This window comes from Pristiophorus japonicus, chromosome 20 (assembly GCF_044704955.1).
Source record: "Pristiophorus japonicus isolate sPriJap1 chromosome 20, sPriJap1.hap1, whole genome shotgun sequence".
NCBI classification, from domain to species: domain Eukaryota; kingdom Metazoa; phylum Chordata; class Chondrichthyes; family Pristiophoridae; genus Pristiophorus; species Pristiophorus japonicus.
Window position 1 is genome coordinate 94984583 of NC_091996.1, and position 14201 is coordinate 94998783.

Below are 14201 nucleotides of genomic sequence, written 5' to 3' on the forward strand. Positions count from 1 at the left end.
GCGCTCCCTCAGTACTGCCCCTCCGACAGTGCGGGGCTCCCTCAGTACTGCCCCTCTGACAGTGCGGGGCTCCCTCAGTACTGCCCCTCCGACAGTGCGGGGCTCCCTCAGTACTGCCCTTCCGACAGTGCGGGGCTCCCTCAGTACTGCCCCTCCGACAGTGCGGGGCTCCCTCAGTACTGCCCCTCCGACAGTGCGGCGCTCCCTCAGTACTGCCCCTCCGACAGTGCAGCGCTCCCTCAGTACTGCCCCTCCGACAGTGCGGCGCTCCCTCAGTACTGCTTCTCCGACAGTGCGGGGCTCCCTCAGTACTGCCCCTCCGACAGTGCGGGGCTCCCTCAGTACCGCCCCTCCGACAGTGCGGCGCTCCCTCAGTACTGCTTCTCCGACAGTGCGGGGCTCCCTCAGTACTGCCCCTCCGACAGTGCGGGGCTCCCTCAGTACTGCCCCTCCGACAGTGCGGGGCTCCCTCAGTACTGCCCCTCCGACAGTGCGGGGCTCCCTCAGTACTGCCCCTCCGACAGTGCGGGGCTCCCTCAGTACTGCCCCTCCGACAGCGCAGTGCGGCGCTCCCTCAGTACTGCACTGGAGTGTCGGCCTGGATTTCTGTGCTCCAGTCTCCGGACCGGGACTCGAACCCCTGGGCAAAGCGACAGTGTATAGCGGTATGGAGGAGCTGGGGAGGGCTTTGCTCAGAGACTCACGGTGCAAGTGACAGATTTGGCGGTGCTGGATTGCTGGAAGCGAAGCTGGAAGTGGTGAGGGCCTGGGTAGTCGGTGGTGGCGAGGACGGTGGAGGTGAGGGGGCTGGGGCAGTCCGTGCCCAGCCCGGCCTGGGAGGAGCAGGGGCGGGGAGCTGGGTTGCCGGGAGGCTCCGGGCAGTCCAGGGAATGGCTGGTGCCGCTCACTGCCTCCAGCTCCTCCATCGTGGCGTTGACGTCCAGGCATCCCAGAGCCGGCTAGAAAGGGGAGAGCAACAAAATAAACAAGATAGAGTCAAACTGAGGCCTCTGCCCTCAATTACCTGCCCGCAGCCTGGCGCAGAGAGCGCTGGGGGCGGGGAGAGACCCTGCCCTGCTTCTCAGGCCAAAATAACAGGCTTCCGGCCTACTCCCGGGACACAGGCTTCCGGCCTACTCCCGGGACACAGGCTTCCGGTCAACTGACCTCCGGCCTACTCCCAGGCTACAGGCTTCCAGCCTACTCCCGGGCTACAGGCTCCTGGCCCACTCCCGGGCTACAGGCTTCCAGCCTACTCCCGGGCTACAGGCTTCCGGTCAACTGACCTCCGGCCCACTCATGGGCTACAGGATCCTGGCCCACTCCTGGGCTACAGGCTTTGGGTCTACTCCCGGGCTACAGGCTCCTGGCCCACTCCTGGGCTACAGGCTTCCGGCCTACCCCAGGGTACAGGCTTCCAGCCTACTCCCGGGATACAGGCTTCCGGTCTACTCCCGGGATACAAGCTTCCGGCCTACTGACTTCCGGCCCACTCCTGGGCTACAGGTTCCTGGCCCACTCCCGGGCTACAGGCTCCTGGCCCACTCCCGGGCTACAGGCTCCTGGCCCACTCCTGGGCTACAGGTTCCTGGCCCACTCCCGGGCTACAGGCTTTGGGTCTACTCCCGGGCTACAGGCTTCGGGCCTACTGACTTCCGGCCCACTCCTGGGCTACAGGCTCCTGGCCCACTCCCGGGCTACAGGCTCCTGGCTCACTCCCGGGATACAGGCTTCGGGCCCACTCCCGGGATACAGGCTTCGGGCCTACTCCCGGGATACAGGCTTCGGGCCTACTCCCGGGGTAAAGGCTTCGGGCCTGCTCCCGGGTACAGGCTTCGGCCAGGGTACAGGCTTCGGGCCTGGCAACGCCCCAGTATTACGGAGCGGAGGGCAGTCTGGATTTCCCAGCGCCCCCCCCCCCCGCCCCACACACACACTCACCCACATCGGCAGCTCATTGTCCAGTCTCCCAGCATCATTCAGTTCTGGGGCAAGCTGGAGCCTGGGGGCAGAAGCAAACACATTAATTGTTCATTTACATGCGGCGCGGCGCGTAGGAATCCACTCGAGGTGTGGGGGGTTGGTTGTGGGCTGCACGGAGCAACTGACGGAGGCCCTCCCTGGCCTGCACTGACAGCTGATCTCAGGCCTGAGGGTCCTGTACCGGGGGCCACAAAGTGCCCGGGGGTTAGGGACCGGACTGCCGCCCCCACCCACCGGCCCCCAGCCCCGCCGCACAGTCAAGATCAGATTCAAACTGTGATGCCCCATGCAGTCAAATAGCCAAGCCACTGGACGCTCACGCACACACACGTGCAAAGAACGGCCATTTTGGGCAAGATAGCAGAAGGCAGCCAGCGATCTGTGAATCCCGTATCGCGGAGAATTGTGTCGGGGCCACGACATAGCATTCGCAAAACCATCTCAACATCAAGGCACTCACGAGTTCCACAGCTCGCAGAACGTCTCCTGGCTCAATGGCTCTTCCAGCTGACTTTCCGACATTGCATCTGACAGTGAGAACAGTTGGCAGGCTGACTCTCCAACGCTAGAGAGAGAGAGAGTGAGGATAAAGATACTGGAATAAACCCAGGATCACAGTGTAGAGGGAGCTTTACTCTGTATCTAACCCCTTGTACCTGCCCTGGGAGTGTTTGATTAGACAGTGCAGAGGGAGCTTTACTCTGTATCTAACCCCGTGCTGTACCTGCCCTGGGAGTGTTTGATGGGACAGTGTAGAGGGAACTTTACTCTGTATCTAACCCCCTGTACCTGCCCTGGGAGTGTTTGATGGGACAGTGTAGAGGGAGCTTTACTCTGTATCTAACCCCGTGCTGTACCTGCCCTGGGAGTGTTTGATGGGACAGTGTAGAGGGAGCTTTACTCTGTATCTAACCATGTGCTGTACCTGCCCTGGGAGTGTTTGATGGGACAGTGTAGAGGGAACTTTACTCTGTATCTAACCCCCTGTACCTACCCTGGGAGTGTTTGATGGGACAGTGTAGAGGGAGCTTTACTCTGTATCTAACCCCCTGTACCTGCCCTGGGAGTGTTTGATGGGACAGTGTAGAGGGAGCTTTACTCTGTATCTAACCCCCTGTACCTGCCCTGGGAGTGTTTGATGGGACAGTGTAGAGTGAGCTTTAACATAGAAAATAGGTGCAGGAGTAGGCCATTCGGCCCTTCGAGCCTGCACCACCATTCAATAAGATCATGGCTGATCATTCCCTCAGTACCCCTTTCCTGCTTTCTCTCCATACCCCTTGATCCCTTTAGCCGTAAGGAACATATCTAACTCCCTCTTAAATATATTTAGTGAATTGGCCTTAACAACTTTCTGTGGTAGAGAATTCCACAGGTTAACAACTCTCTTAGTGAAGAAGTTTCTCCTCATCTCGGTCCTAAATGGCTTACCCCTTATCCTTAGACTGTGTCCCCTGGTTCTGGACTTCCCCAACATCGGGAACATTCTTCCTGCATCTAACCTGTCCAGTCCCGTCAGAATTTTATACGTTTCTATGAGATCCCCTCTCATCTTTTTAAATTCCATGAAATACAGGCCCAGTTGATCTAGTCTATCTTGATATGTCAGTCCTGCCATCCCGGGAATCAGTCTGGTGAACCTTCGCTGCAACTCCCTCAATAGCAAGAACGTCCTTCCTCAGATTAAGAGACCAAAACTGAACACAATATTCCAGGTGAGGCCTCACCAAGGCCCTGTACAACTGCAGTAAGACCTCCCTGCTCCTATACTCAAATCCCCGAGCTATGAAGTCCAACATACCATTTGCCTTCTTCATCACCTGCTGTATCTACATGCCAATTTTCAATGACTGATGTACCATGACACCCAGGTCTCGTTGCACCTCCCCTTTTCCTAATCTGTTACCATTCAGATAATATTCTGCCTTCGTGTTTTTGCCCCCAAAATGGATAACCTCGCATTTATCCACATTATACTACATCTGCCATGCATTTGCCCACTCACCTGACCTGTCCAAGTCACCCTGCAGCCTCTTAGCATCCTCCTCACAGCTCACACCGCCACCCAGCTTAGTGTCATCTGCAAACTTGGAGATATTACATTCAATTCCTTCATCTAAATCATTAATGTATATTGTAAAGAGCTGGGGTCCCAGCACTGAGCCCTGCGGTACCCCACTAGTCACTGCCTGCCATTTAAAAGGACCCGTTTATCCCGACTCTCTGCTTCCTGTCTGCCAACCAGTTCTCTATCCACGTCAGTACATTACCCCCAATAGCATGTGCTTTGATTTTGCACACCAATCTCTTGTGTGGGACCTCGTCAAAAGCCTTTTGAAAGTTCAAATACACCACATCCACTGGTTCTCCCTTGTCCACTATACTAGCTACATCCTCAAAAAATACTAAAAGATTTGTCAAGCATGATTTCCCTTTCATAAATCCATGCTGACTTGGACCGATCCTGTCACTGCTTTCCAAATGCGCTGCTATTTCATCTTTAATGATTGATTCCATCATTTTACCCACTACCGATGTCAGGCTAACCGGTCTATAATTACCCGTTTTCTCTCTCCCTCCTTTTTTAAAAAGTGGTGTTACATTAGCTACCCTCCAGTCCATAGGAACTGATCCAGAGTCGATAGACTGTTGGAAAATGACCACCAATGCATCCACTATTTCTAGGGCCACTTCCTTAAGTACTCTGGGATGCAGACTATCAGGCCCCGGGGATTTATTGGCCTTCAATCCCATCAATTTCCCTAACACAATTTCCTGACTAATAAGGATTTCATTCAGTTCCTCCTTCTCTCTAGACCCTCGGTCCCCTAGTATTTCCGGAAGGTTATTTGTGTCTTCCTTCGTGAAGACAGAACCAAAGTATTTGTTCAATTGGTCTGTCATTTCTTTGTTCCCCATTATAAATTCCCCTGATTCTGACTGCAAGGGACCTACGTTTGACTTCACTAATCTTTTTCTCTTCACATATCTATAGCAACAATGCAGAAGGAGCTTTACTCTGTATCTAACCCCGTGCTGTACCTGCCCTGGGAGTGTTTGATGGGACAGTGTAGAGGGAGCTTTACTCTGTATCTAACCCCGTGTACCTATCCTGGGAGTGTTTGATGGGACAGTGTAGAGGGAGATTTACTCTGTATCTAACCCCCTGTACCTGCCCTGGGAGTGTTTAATGTGACAGTGCAGAGGCAGCTTTACTCTGTATCTAACCCCCTGTACCTGCCCTGGGAGTGTTTGATGGGACAGTGTAGAGGGAGCTTTACTCTGTATCTAACCCCGTGCTGTACCTGCCCTGTGAGTGTTTGATGGGACAGTGTAGAGGGAGCTTTACTCTGTATCTAACCCCCTGTACCTGCCCTGGGAGTGTTTGATGGGACAGTGTAGAGGGAGCTTTACTCTGTATCTAACCCCCTGTACCTGCCCTGTGAGTGTTTGATGGGACAGTGTAGAGGGAGCTTTACTCTGTATCTAACCCCTGTACCTGCCCTGGGAGTGTTTGATGGGACAGTGTAGAGGGAGCTTTACTCTGTATCTAACCCCCTGTACCTGCCCTGGGAGTGTTTGATGGGACAGTGTAGAGGGAGCTTTACTCTGTATCTAACCCCCTGTACCTGCCCTGGGAGTGTTTGATGGGACAGTGTAGAGGGAGCTTTACTCTGTATCTAACCCCCTGTACCTGCCCTGGGAGTGTTTGATGGGACAGTGTAGAGGGAGCTTTACTCTGTATCTAACCCCGTGCTGTACCTGCCCTGGGAGTGTTTGATGGGACAGTGTAGAGGGAGCTTTACTCTGTATCTAACCCGTGCTGTACCTGCTCTGGGAGTGTTTGATGGGACAGTGTAGAGGGAAATTTACATTATAAGGAACATAGGAACAGGAGAAGGCCATTCAGCCCCTCGAGCCCGTTCTGGTATTCAATGAGATCGCGGCTGACCTGTGACCTAACTCCATCCACCCGACTTTGGCCCATATCCTTTAATACCTTTGTTTAACAGAAAGCTATCAATCTCAGATTTAAAATTAATAACTGACCCGGCATCAATTACCGTTTGGGGAAGAGTTTTCCAAACGTCGACTACCCTGTGTGTCTAGAAGTGTTTCCTGATTTCACTCCTGAAAGGTCTGGCTCTAATTTCTAGACCAGGCCCCTAGTCCCAGACTCCCCAACCAGCGGGAAGAGTCTCTCTCGATCTACCCTCTCTGTTCCCCGTAATATCCTGAAAACCTCGATCAGATCGCCCCTTAACCTTCTATAGTCCAGGGAATACAGCCCTAGTTTGTGTAATCTCTCATAATTTAACCCCCGAAGTCCGGGTATCATCCTGGTAAACCCACGCTACACTCCCTGCAAGGCCAATATACCCTCCCCAAGATGTGGGGCCCAGAACTGCTCACAGTGCTCCAGGTGTGGTCTAACCAGGGCTTTGTACAGCTGCAGCATAACTTCTACCCCCTTGTGTTCTGATCCTCTCGATATAAAGGCCAGCGTCCCATTAGCCTTTTTGATCATTTTCTGTATCTGTCCCGAGACATTTTAATGATTAATGTACCTGGACCCCAAGTCTCTCTGGACCTCCGCTGCTTCGAGCTTTCCACTCTTCAGCAAGTAGTACAATGTCGGAGGGGCAGTACTGAGGGAGCACCGCACTGTCGGAGGGGCAGTACTGAGGGAGAGCCGCACTGTCGGAGGGGCAGTACTGAGGGAGAGCCGCACTGTCGGAGGGGCAGTACTGAGGGAGAGCCGCACTGTCGGAGGAGCAGTACTGAGGGAGAGCCGCACTGTCGGAGGGGGCAGTACTGAGGGAGCGCCGCACTGTCGGAGGGGGCAGTACTGAGGGAGCACCGCACTGTCGGAGGGGCCGTCTTTTGAAATGAAGTGTTAAACTGAGGCCCTGTCTGCCATAAAAAATCTCACAGGCATTATTTTGAAGAAGCACTGGGGCTAATATTTATCCCTCAACCAACATCAGTAAAAAACAGATTATCTGGGTCATTATCACATTGCTGTTGGTGGGAGCTTGCTGTGCGCAAATTGGCTGCTGTGTTTCCGACATCGTGATCGGCGGTCCCTCGAACGAGGATGATTTGCTTCCACGAGAGTTCACAGATGTTGCAATGAAGGACCCGACATGGAATGCCGCAGGGTTCAGTGCTGGGGCCCCAGCTATTTACAATATACATTAATGATTTAGATGAAGGAATTGAGTGTAATATCTCCAAGTTGACAGTAAGCTGGGTGGCAGAGCGAGCTGTGAGGAGGCTGCAGAGCGACTTGGATAGCTTAGGTGAGTGGGCAAATGCATGGCAGATGCAGTATAATGTGGATAAATGTGAGGTTATCCACCTTGGTGGCAAAAACACGAAGGCAGAATATTATCTGAATGGTGACAGATTAGGAAAAGGGCAGGTGCAACGAGACCTGGGTGTCATGGTACATCAGTCATTGAAGGTTAGCATGCAGGTACAGCAGGCGGTGAAGAAGGCAAATGGTATGTTGGCCTTCATAGCGAGGGGATTTGAATACAGGGGCAGGGAGGTGTTGCTACAGTTGTACAGGGCCTTGGTGAGGCCACACCTGGAGTATTGTGTACAGTTTTGGTCTCCTAACCTGAGGAAGGACATTCTTGCTATTGAGGGAGTGCAGCGAAGGTTCACCAGACTGATTCCCGGGATGGCTGGGCTGTCATGAGGAGAGACTGGATCAACTGGGCCTGTATTCACTGGAGTTTAGAAGGATGAGAGGGGATCTCATAGAAACATATAAAATTTTGACGGGACTGGACAGGTTAGATGCAGGAAGAATGTTCCCGATGTTGGGGAAGTCCAGAACCAGGGGTCACAGTCTAAGGATAAGGGGTAAGCCATTTAGGACCGAGATAAGGAGAAATTTCTTCACCCAGAGAGTGGTGAACCTGTGGAATTCTCTACCACAGAAAGTAGTTGAGGCCAATTCACTAAATATATTCAAGAGGGAGTTAGATGTGGTTACGGCTAAAGGGATCAAGGGGTATGGAGAGAAAGCAGGAAAGGGGTACTGAGGGAATGATCAGCCATGGTCATATTGAATGGTGGTGCAGGCTCGAAGGGCAGAACGGCCTACTCCTGCACCTAGTTTCTATGTTTCTGTGTTCCAATGCTGAACTCCAGTTGAGGGGGTGGAAGATGCCTGTGGGGGGATTGTTTTAACGTGGGGTGGCCGTTGTACACCAGCCACCACACGGGCTTGACAAAGTGAGGTCTTGGTCCAGTGGCAAGGGTTAACCAGGACGACTGGAGACCAGCTCTGCTGCACGGACCCAGTGCGCTCACATATCGCACAGTGTGGGCTGGGCCCGTGCTGCCCCTGGGCCCTCGCCTCTCCTGGGCCCCGTGCCCTCATTTGCCGCTCCTCCGCTGTACCAGGGCCCCGCCGATGTTTCTGCCCACGCTCCAAACGGCAACCTGGGTTTTGGCAATGTCACCCACCTCGAAGCCGTCACACGCTTGTATCGGTGAGGCCACACCTGGAGTACTGCGTGCAGTTTTGGTTTCCATATTTACCAAAGGATATACTTGCTTTGGAGGCAGTTCAGAGAAGGTTCACTCGGTTGATTCCGGGGATGAGGGGGTTGACTTATGAGGAAAGGTTGAGGAGGTTGGGCCTCTACTCATTGGAATTCAGAAGAATGAGAGGTGATCTTATCGAAACGTATAAGATTATGAGGGGGCTCGACAAGGTGGATGCAGAGAGGATGTTTCCACTGATGGGGGAGACTAGAACTAGGGGGCACGATCTTAGAATAAGGGGCCGCCCATTTAAAACTGAGATGAGGAGAAATTTCTTCCCTCAGAGGGTTGTAAATATGTGGAATTCTCTGCCTCAGAGAGCTGTGGAAGCTGAGACATTGAATAAATTTAAGACAGAGATAGACAGTTTCTTAACCGATAAGGGGATCGTAGACAGTCCCTCGGAATCGAGGAAGACTTGCTTCCACTCTAAACGTGAGTCCTCAGGTGGCTGAACAGTCCAATACGAGAGCCACAGTCCCTGTCACAGGTGGGACAGACAGTGGTTGAGGGAAGGGGAGGGTGGGACTGGTTTGCCGCACGCTACTTCCGCTGCCTGCGCTTGGTTTCTGCATGCTCTCGGCGACGAGACTCGAGGTGCTCAGCGCCCTCCCGGATGCACTTCCTCCACTTAGGGCGGACTGGTCTTTGGCCAGGGACTCCCAGGTGTCGGTGGGGATGTTGCACTTTATCAGGGAGGCTTTGAGGGTGGTCCCTTGTAACGTTTCCTCTGCCCACCTTTGGCACGTTTGCCGTGAAGGAGTTCCAAGTAGAGCGCTTGCTTTGGGAGTCTCGTGTCGGGGACATGTGGACAATGTGGCCCTGCCCAGCGGAGCTGATCGAGTGTGGTCAGTGCTTCGATGCTGGGGATGTTGGCCTGGACGAGGACGCTAACGTTGGTGCGTCTGTCCTCCCGGGGGATTAAGGGGATAAGGGATTATGGGCAGGAAAGTGGACCTGAGTCCATGATCAGATCAGCCATGATCGTATTAAATGGCGCGAAGGGCCGACTCCTGCTCCTATTTTCTAGGTTACTCCTGGTCCTATTTCTTAAAAGTACTTCATTGGCTGTGGGATGTGCTCAGGTGCTATATAAATGCAAGTTCGTTCTATCCAGGTGCAATGTGGGGTGAGCCCACACACTTGACCACTCTGCAACTGAGTGCAGAGGTCACAGTGCCAGCCACTGACCCTCTGCTGCCACCTGCAGGGGAGCTGCGCGAATTGGAGCTGCAGCCGAGGCGGGAAAGTGACCTCATCGCCCTGCCAACAGGCCCCGCCCCCCCTCCCTCCCCTGACTGGGACGTCACCGGCAAAGGCAAAAACAAAAACACAGGCCCGGGGGGGCGGGACCCACGTGTCAAACATTACAGCTTCCTGTTTTGAAAATAGGAGCAACAGCGTCTGAAAAGTGTCTGACAAACTTGACTGAGCGGAAAAGGACAGAGTCACAGAGAAGAAAAGACGGAAATCAAACACTTTAGCAACTGATTCACCCTCGAGTCCCCCCCCCCAAAAAAAACAATGGTTGCGGTCAGGTTGAACCAAAATAGCCAGGGGGAGGGGGGGGTGGAGAGAGTGAAGGAGAAATTATAATCGAGTCTGATTAAAGCCCCAGAGTGCGGATGCCCAGAGTGAGTGTTAGTGACTTTATAAAAACAGAAGTAGCCCGAGTCCAGAGCCGCCCAAACGCGAATTGCTTCGGGGGGGGTGCATGTTTAATGTCAACCCCCCCCCCCCCGTCGATATTGGTACCGCCCAGGAGTGGAGGGCGCATGCGCAGTGACTGTGAGCGAGGGGGAAAAGGCGGGGCGCGGCGCCCGGCCGCTCAGAGCGGGAAGGAGCCTGGCTCCGCCCCGCCAGAGAGCGGCGGGGGCTCCACTCGCCGCGGCCCAGGCCTAGGCCTCAGGCTCCAGCTCATGTGGGGTGGAGAGAGAACAAAAAAGAAAATTAACTCGGCTTTCCGCTCCCGGGCCCCGACCTTTGATCGTCTCAAACCCGCCCCCTCCCCCCCGCGGTTCATCAGGGCCGCTCGGTAAAGAAGAGGTTGCGAGAGACCGGACTCACCGCGCTGCCCCGCCGCCGCCGCTCGCCGACCCGCCTCCCGTCAGGGCCGGGGATTCCCCGATCCCAGCCTCCTCCGCGAAGGCCGGCCCCACTCCCCCCTCCCCCCCCCCCCGCGGGGCCAGCCTCCCGCGACAGCGCCACCGGGCGCCCGTCCGCACACATTGCAGCGCTCCCCCGCTCCCCCCCCCCGGTGGCGCCCGGTGGTACTGCAGCTCCCATGTCCAGTGCCCGATGGTCAACATGGAGTTCCAACAATTTCACACCAGAACTTCTGTCCACATAGAACCATAGAAAGTAGGTGCATTCAGCCCTTCGAGCCTGCACCGCCATTCAATAAGATCATGGCTGATCATTCCCTCAGTACACCATTCCTGCTTTCTCTCCATACCCCTTGATCCCTTTAGCCGTAAGGGCCATATCTAACTCCCTCTTGAATATATCTAACGAATTGGCCTCAACAACTTTCTGTGGTAGAGAATTCCACAGGTTCACCACTCTCTGGGTGAAGAAGTTCCTCCTCATCTCGGTCCTAAATGGCTTACCCCTTATCCTTAGACTGTGTCCCCTGGTTCTGGACTTCCCCAACATCGGGAACATTCTTCCTGCATCTAACCTGTCCAGTCCCGTCAGTATTTTATATGTTTCTAGGAGACCCCCTCTCATTCTTTTAAATTCCAGTGAATATAAGCCCAGTCGATCCAGTCTTTCCTCATATGTCAGTCCTGCCATCCCGGGAATCAGTCTGGTGAACCTTCGCTGCACTCGCTCAATAGCAAGAATGTCCTTCCTCAGATTAGGAGACCAAAACTGAACACAATGTTCAAGGTGGTGCCTCGCCAAGGCCCTGTGCAACTGCAGTAAGACCTCCCTGCTCCTATACTCAAATCCTCTCGCTATGAAGGCCAGCATGCCTTTATTGCAAGGGGGATGGAATATAAAAGCAGAGAAGTCCTGCTACAACTGTACAGGGTATTGGTGAGGCCACACCTGGAGTACTGCGTGCAGTTTTGGTCTCCATATTTAAGGAAGGCTATACTTGCATTGGAAGCTGTTCAGAGAAGGTTCACTTGGTTGATTCCAGAGATGAGGGGGTTGATGTATGAAGTTAAGTTGCGCTTATACTCATTGGAGTTCAGAAGAATGAGAAGTGATCTTATCGAAACATACAAGATAACGAGGGGCTCGACAAGGTGGATGCAGAGAGGATATTTGCACTCATATGGGATGTAACGTCCTTACTCTACAGCATGAAACCACACGAGTCACATTCTGGGAACAAGGTCACTCTGTGACCTTAACTCTTTATTCACAGTGATGATTCTGCATGGGACCTCCCTTTTTATATCTGTGTGATCAGGTAAGGAGTGTCTCCCACAAGTTCACCCCTTGTGGTCAAGGTGTGTATCTAGGTTGAGTGTATACAGTAATACAGTGTTGTTACATTGTGGTTACATACATGACATCACCTCCCCCCCCAAAGTCTCATTGGGATCATAGGTTTAGTCTTTCAGGTGGTCTACGCTCCCTCGTGGAGCGCCGCAGTTGGGGCTCTGGTTGTTGGACACTGACATGAGTGTCTGTCACCTGTGGTGATTCCGGCCTGTCCGGGCTGACCGCAGGGCCTGTGCATTCTTCTGATTGCTCTTGTTGCTCATTCACTGGCGGGTGTTGTGAGCTCCGTCTCATGGTCTTCTTCAGGTTCCTCCGTGTCGATGCTGAACCTTTTTTTTTACTTGGTCCAGATGCTTACGGCATATCTGACCATTGTTGAGTTTTACCACGATGACCCTATTCCCCTCTTTGTCAATTACAGTGCCCTCAAGCCATTTGGGCCCCATGGCGTGATTGAGGACAAATACAGGATAATTTATTTCTATACATCTCCCCCTCGTATTACGGTCATGGTACTCGTTTTGTGACTTGCGTTTGCCCTCAACTATGTTGGTCAGGACTGCGTGAATGAGGGACAACCGAGTTTTGAGTGTCTGTTTCATTAGTAGCTCAGCGGGCGGGACCCCCGTGAGCGAGTGCGGTCGGGATCTATAGGCCAGCAGGAGATGCGATAGGCGGCATTGTAGGGAGGGTCCTTGAATCCTGAGCATACCTTGCTTAATGATTTGGACCACATGTTCCGCCTGGCCATTGGAGGCCGGCTTAAACGGCGCAGTCCTGACGTGGTTGATGCCATTGCCTGACATAAACTCCCGGAATTCGTAGCTTGTGAAACATAGGCCATTATCTCTAACCGGGATGTCCGGCAAGCCATGGGTTGCAAAGATCGCACGTAGGCTTTCCACGGTGGTGGATGACGTGCATGAATTCAGAATGATGCACTCGATCCATTTCGAGTACGCATCTACCACAATAAGGAACATCTTACCCATGAATGGGCCCGCGTAGTCAACATGAATGCGTGACCATGGCCTGGTGGGCCAGGGCCACGGGCTGAGCGGGGCCTCCCTGGGGGCATTACCCAGCTGGGCACACGTCGTGCACCTGTGAACACAGTGTTCCAGGTCTGAATCAATTCCAGGCCACCAAACGTGTGACCGGGCAATGGCCTTCATCAGCACAATGCCTGGGTGCTCACTGTGGAGTTCCCCGATGAATGCCTCCCTGCCCTTCTGGGGCATAACTACCCGGCTGCCCCATAGTAGGCAGTCGGCTTGGTTGGAGAGCTCATCCATCCGTCTGTGGAACGGTCTGACCTCCTCAGGGCATACTCCGTGTGCGGGTGCCCAATCCCCAGTCAGGACACATTTCTTAATCAGGGCTAGGAAGGGATCTCTGTTTGTCCAGATTTTGATCTGGCGGGCTGTGATGGGGGAGCCTGCGCTGTCAAAGGCATCGACAGCCATGACCATCTCAGCACTTTGCTCCGCTGCCCCCTCAGTGGTGGCCAGTGGAAGCCCGCTGAGCGTGTCAGCGCAGTTTTCAGTGCCGGGCCGGTGCCGGATGGAGTAGTCATAAGCAGCCAGCGTGAGAGCCCATCGCTGTATGCGGGCTGACGCGTTGGCATTGACAGCCTTGCTGTCTGACAAAAGGGATGTTAATGGCTTGTGGTCCGTCTCTAATTCGAACTTCCTGCCAAAGAGGTACTGCTGCATTTTTTTTACACCATAGACACATGCAAGCGCTTCCTTCTCGACCATCCCATATCCCCGTTCTGCTTGAGAGAGCGACCTGGAGGCATAAGCCACAGGTTGTAGTTGACCCTCGGCATTGCCCTGCTGCAACACGCACCCAACCCCATAGGACGATGCATCACATGTCAGAACCAATTCTTTACAGAGGTCATACAGGGTCAACAACTTGTTTGAACAAAGTAGGTTTCGTGCCCGATCAAAAGCCCGTTCCTGACAGTCCCCCCAAAACCAATCGCAACCCTTACACAGGAGCACGTGCTCAAGTTCAGCAGAAAGTTCCCAAAATAGTTCAACAGTCCCAGGAATGAACGCAACTCCGATGTGTTGCAGGGCCTGGGTGCTCGTCGAATCGCCTCTGTTTTGGATTCGGTGGGCCGAATCCCATCTGCAGCAACCCTCCTGCCCAGAAACTCAACCTCAGGAGCTAAGAACACACATTTA

The 14201-nt window shown here is 53.7% G+C and overlaps 1 protein-coding gene across 1 annotated transcript; it reads right to left on the reverse strand.

The window, feature by feature from the left end:
• Positions 1–666: 666 nt before the first annotated feature.
• On the reverse strand, positions 667–10724 carry LOC139233018 (cellular tumor antigen p53-like). The gene is made up of 4 exons (XM_070863524.1): positions 10615–10724; positions 2444–2548; positions 1942–2002; positions 667–959 (listed from the first exon to the last, which is right to left on the reverse strand). Exons 2-4 carry the CDS (start codon positions 2503–2505, stop codon positions 693–695), a joined length of 390 nt encoding a protein of 129 aa, XP_070719625.1. The 5' UTR covers positions 2506–2548; positions 10615–10724; the 3' UTR covers positions 667–692.
• Positions 10725–14201: the final 3477 nt, after the last annotated feature.

Excerpts from the sequence above, each read along its gene's own strand:
- LOC139233018 (XM_070863524.1), bottom strand. The coding sequence starts at position 2,505 with ATGTCGGAAAGTCAGCTGGAAGAGCCATTGAGCCAGGAGACGTTCTGC. Across the intron at positions 2,003-2,443 it reads TTCTGCGAGCTGTGGAACTC|GCTCCAGCTTGCCCCAGAAC; the intron begins GTGAGTGCCTTG and ends TTCTGCCCCCAG. Across the intron at positions 960-1,941 it reads ACAATGAGCTGCCGATGTGG|CCGGCTCTGGGATGCCTGGA; the intron begins GTGAGTGTGTGT and ends TCCCCTTTCTAG.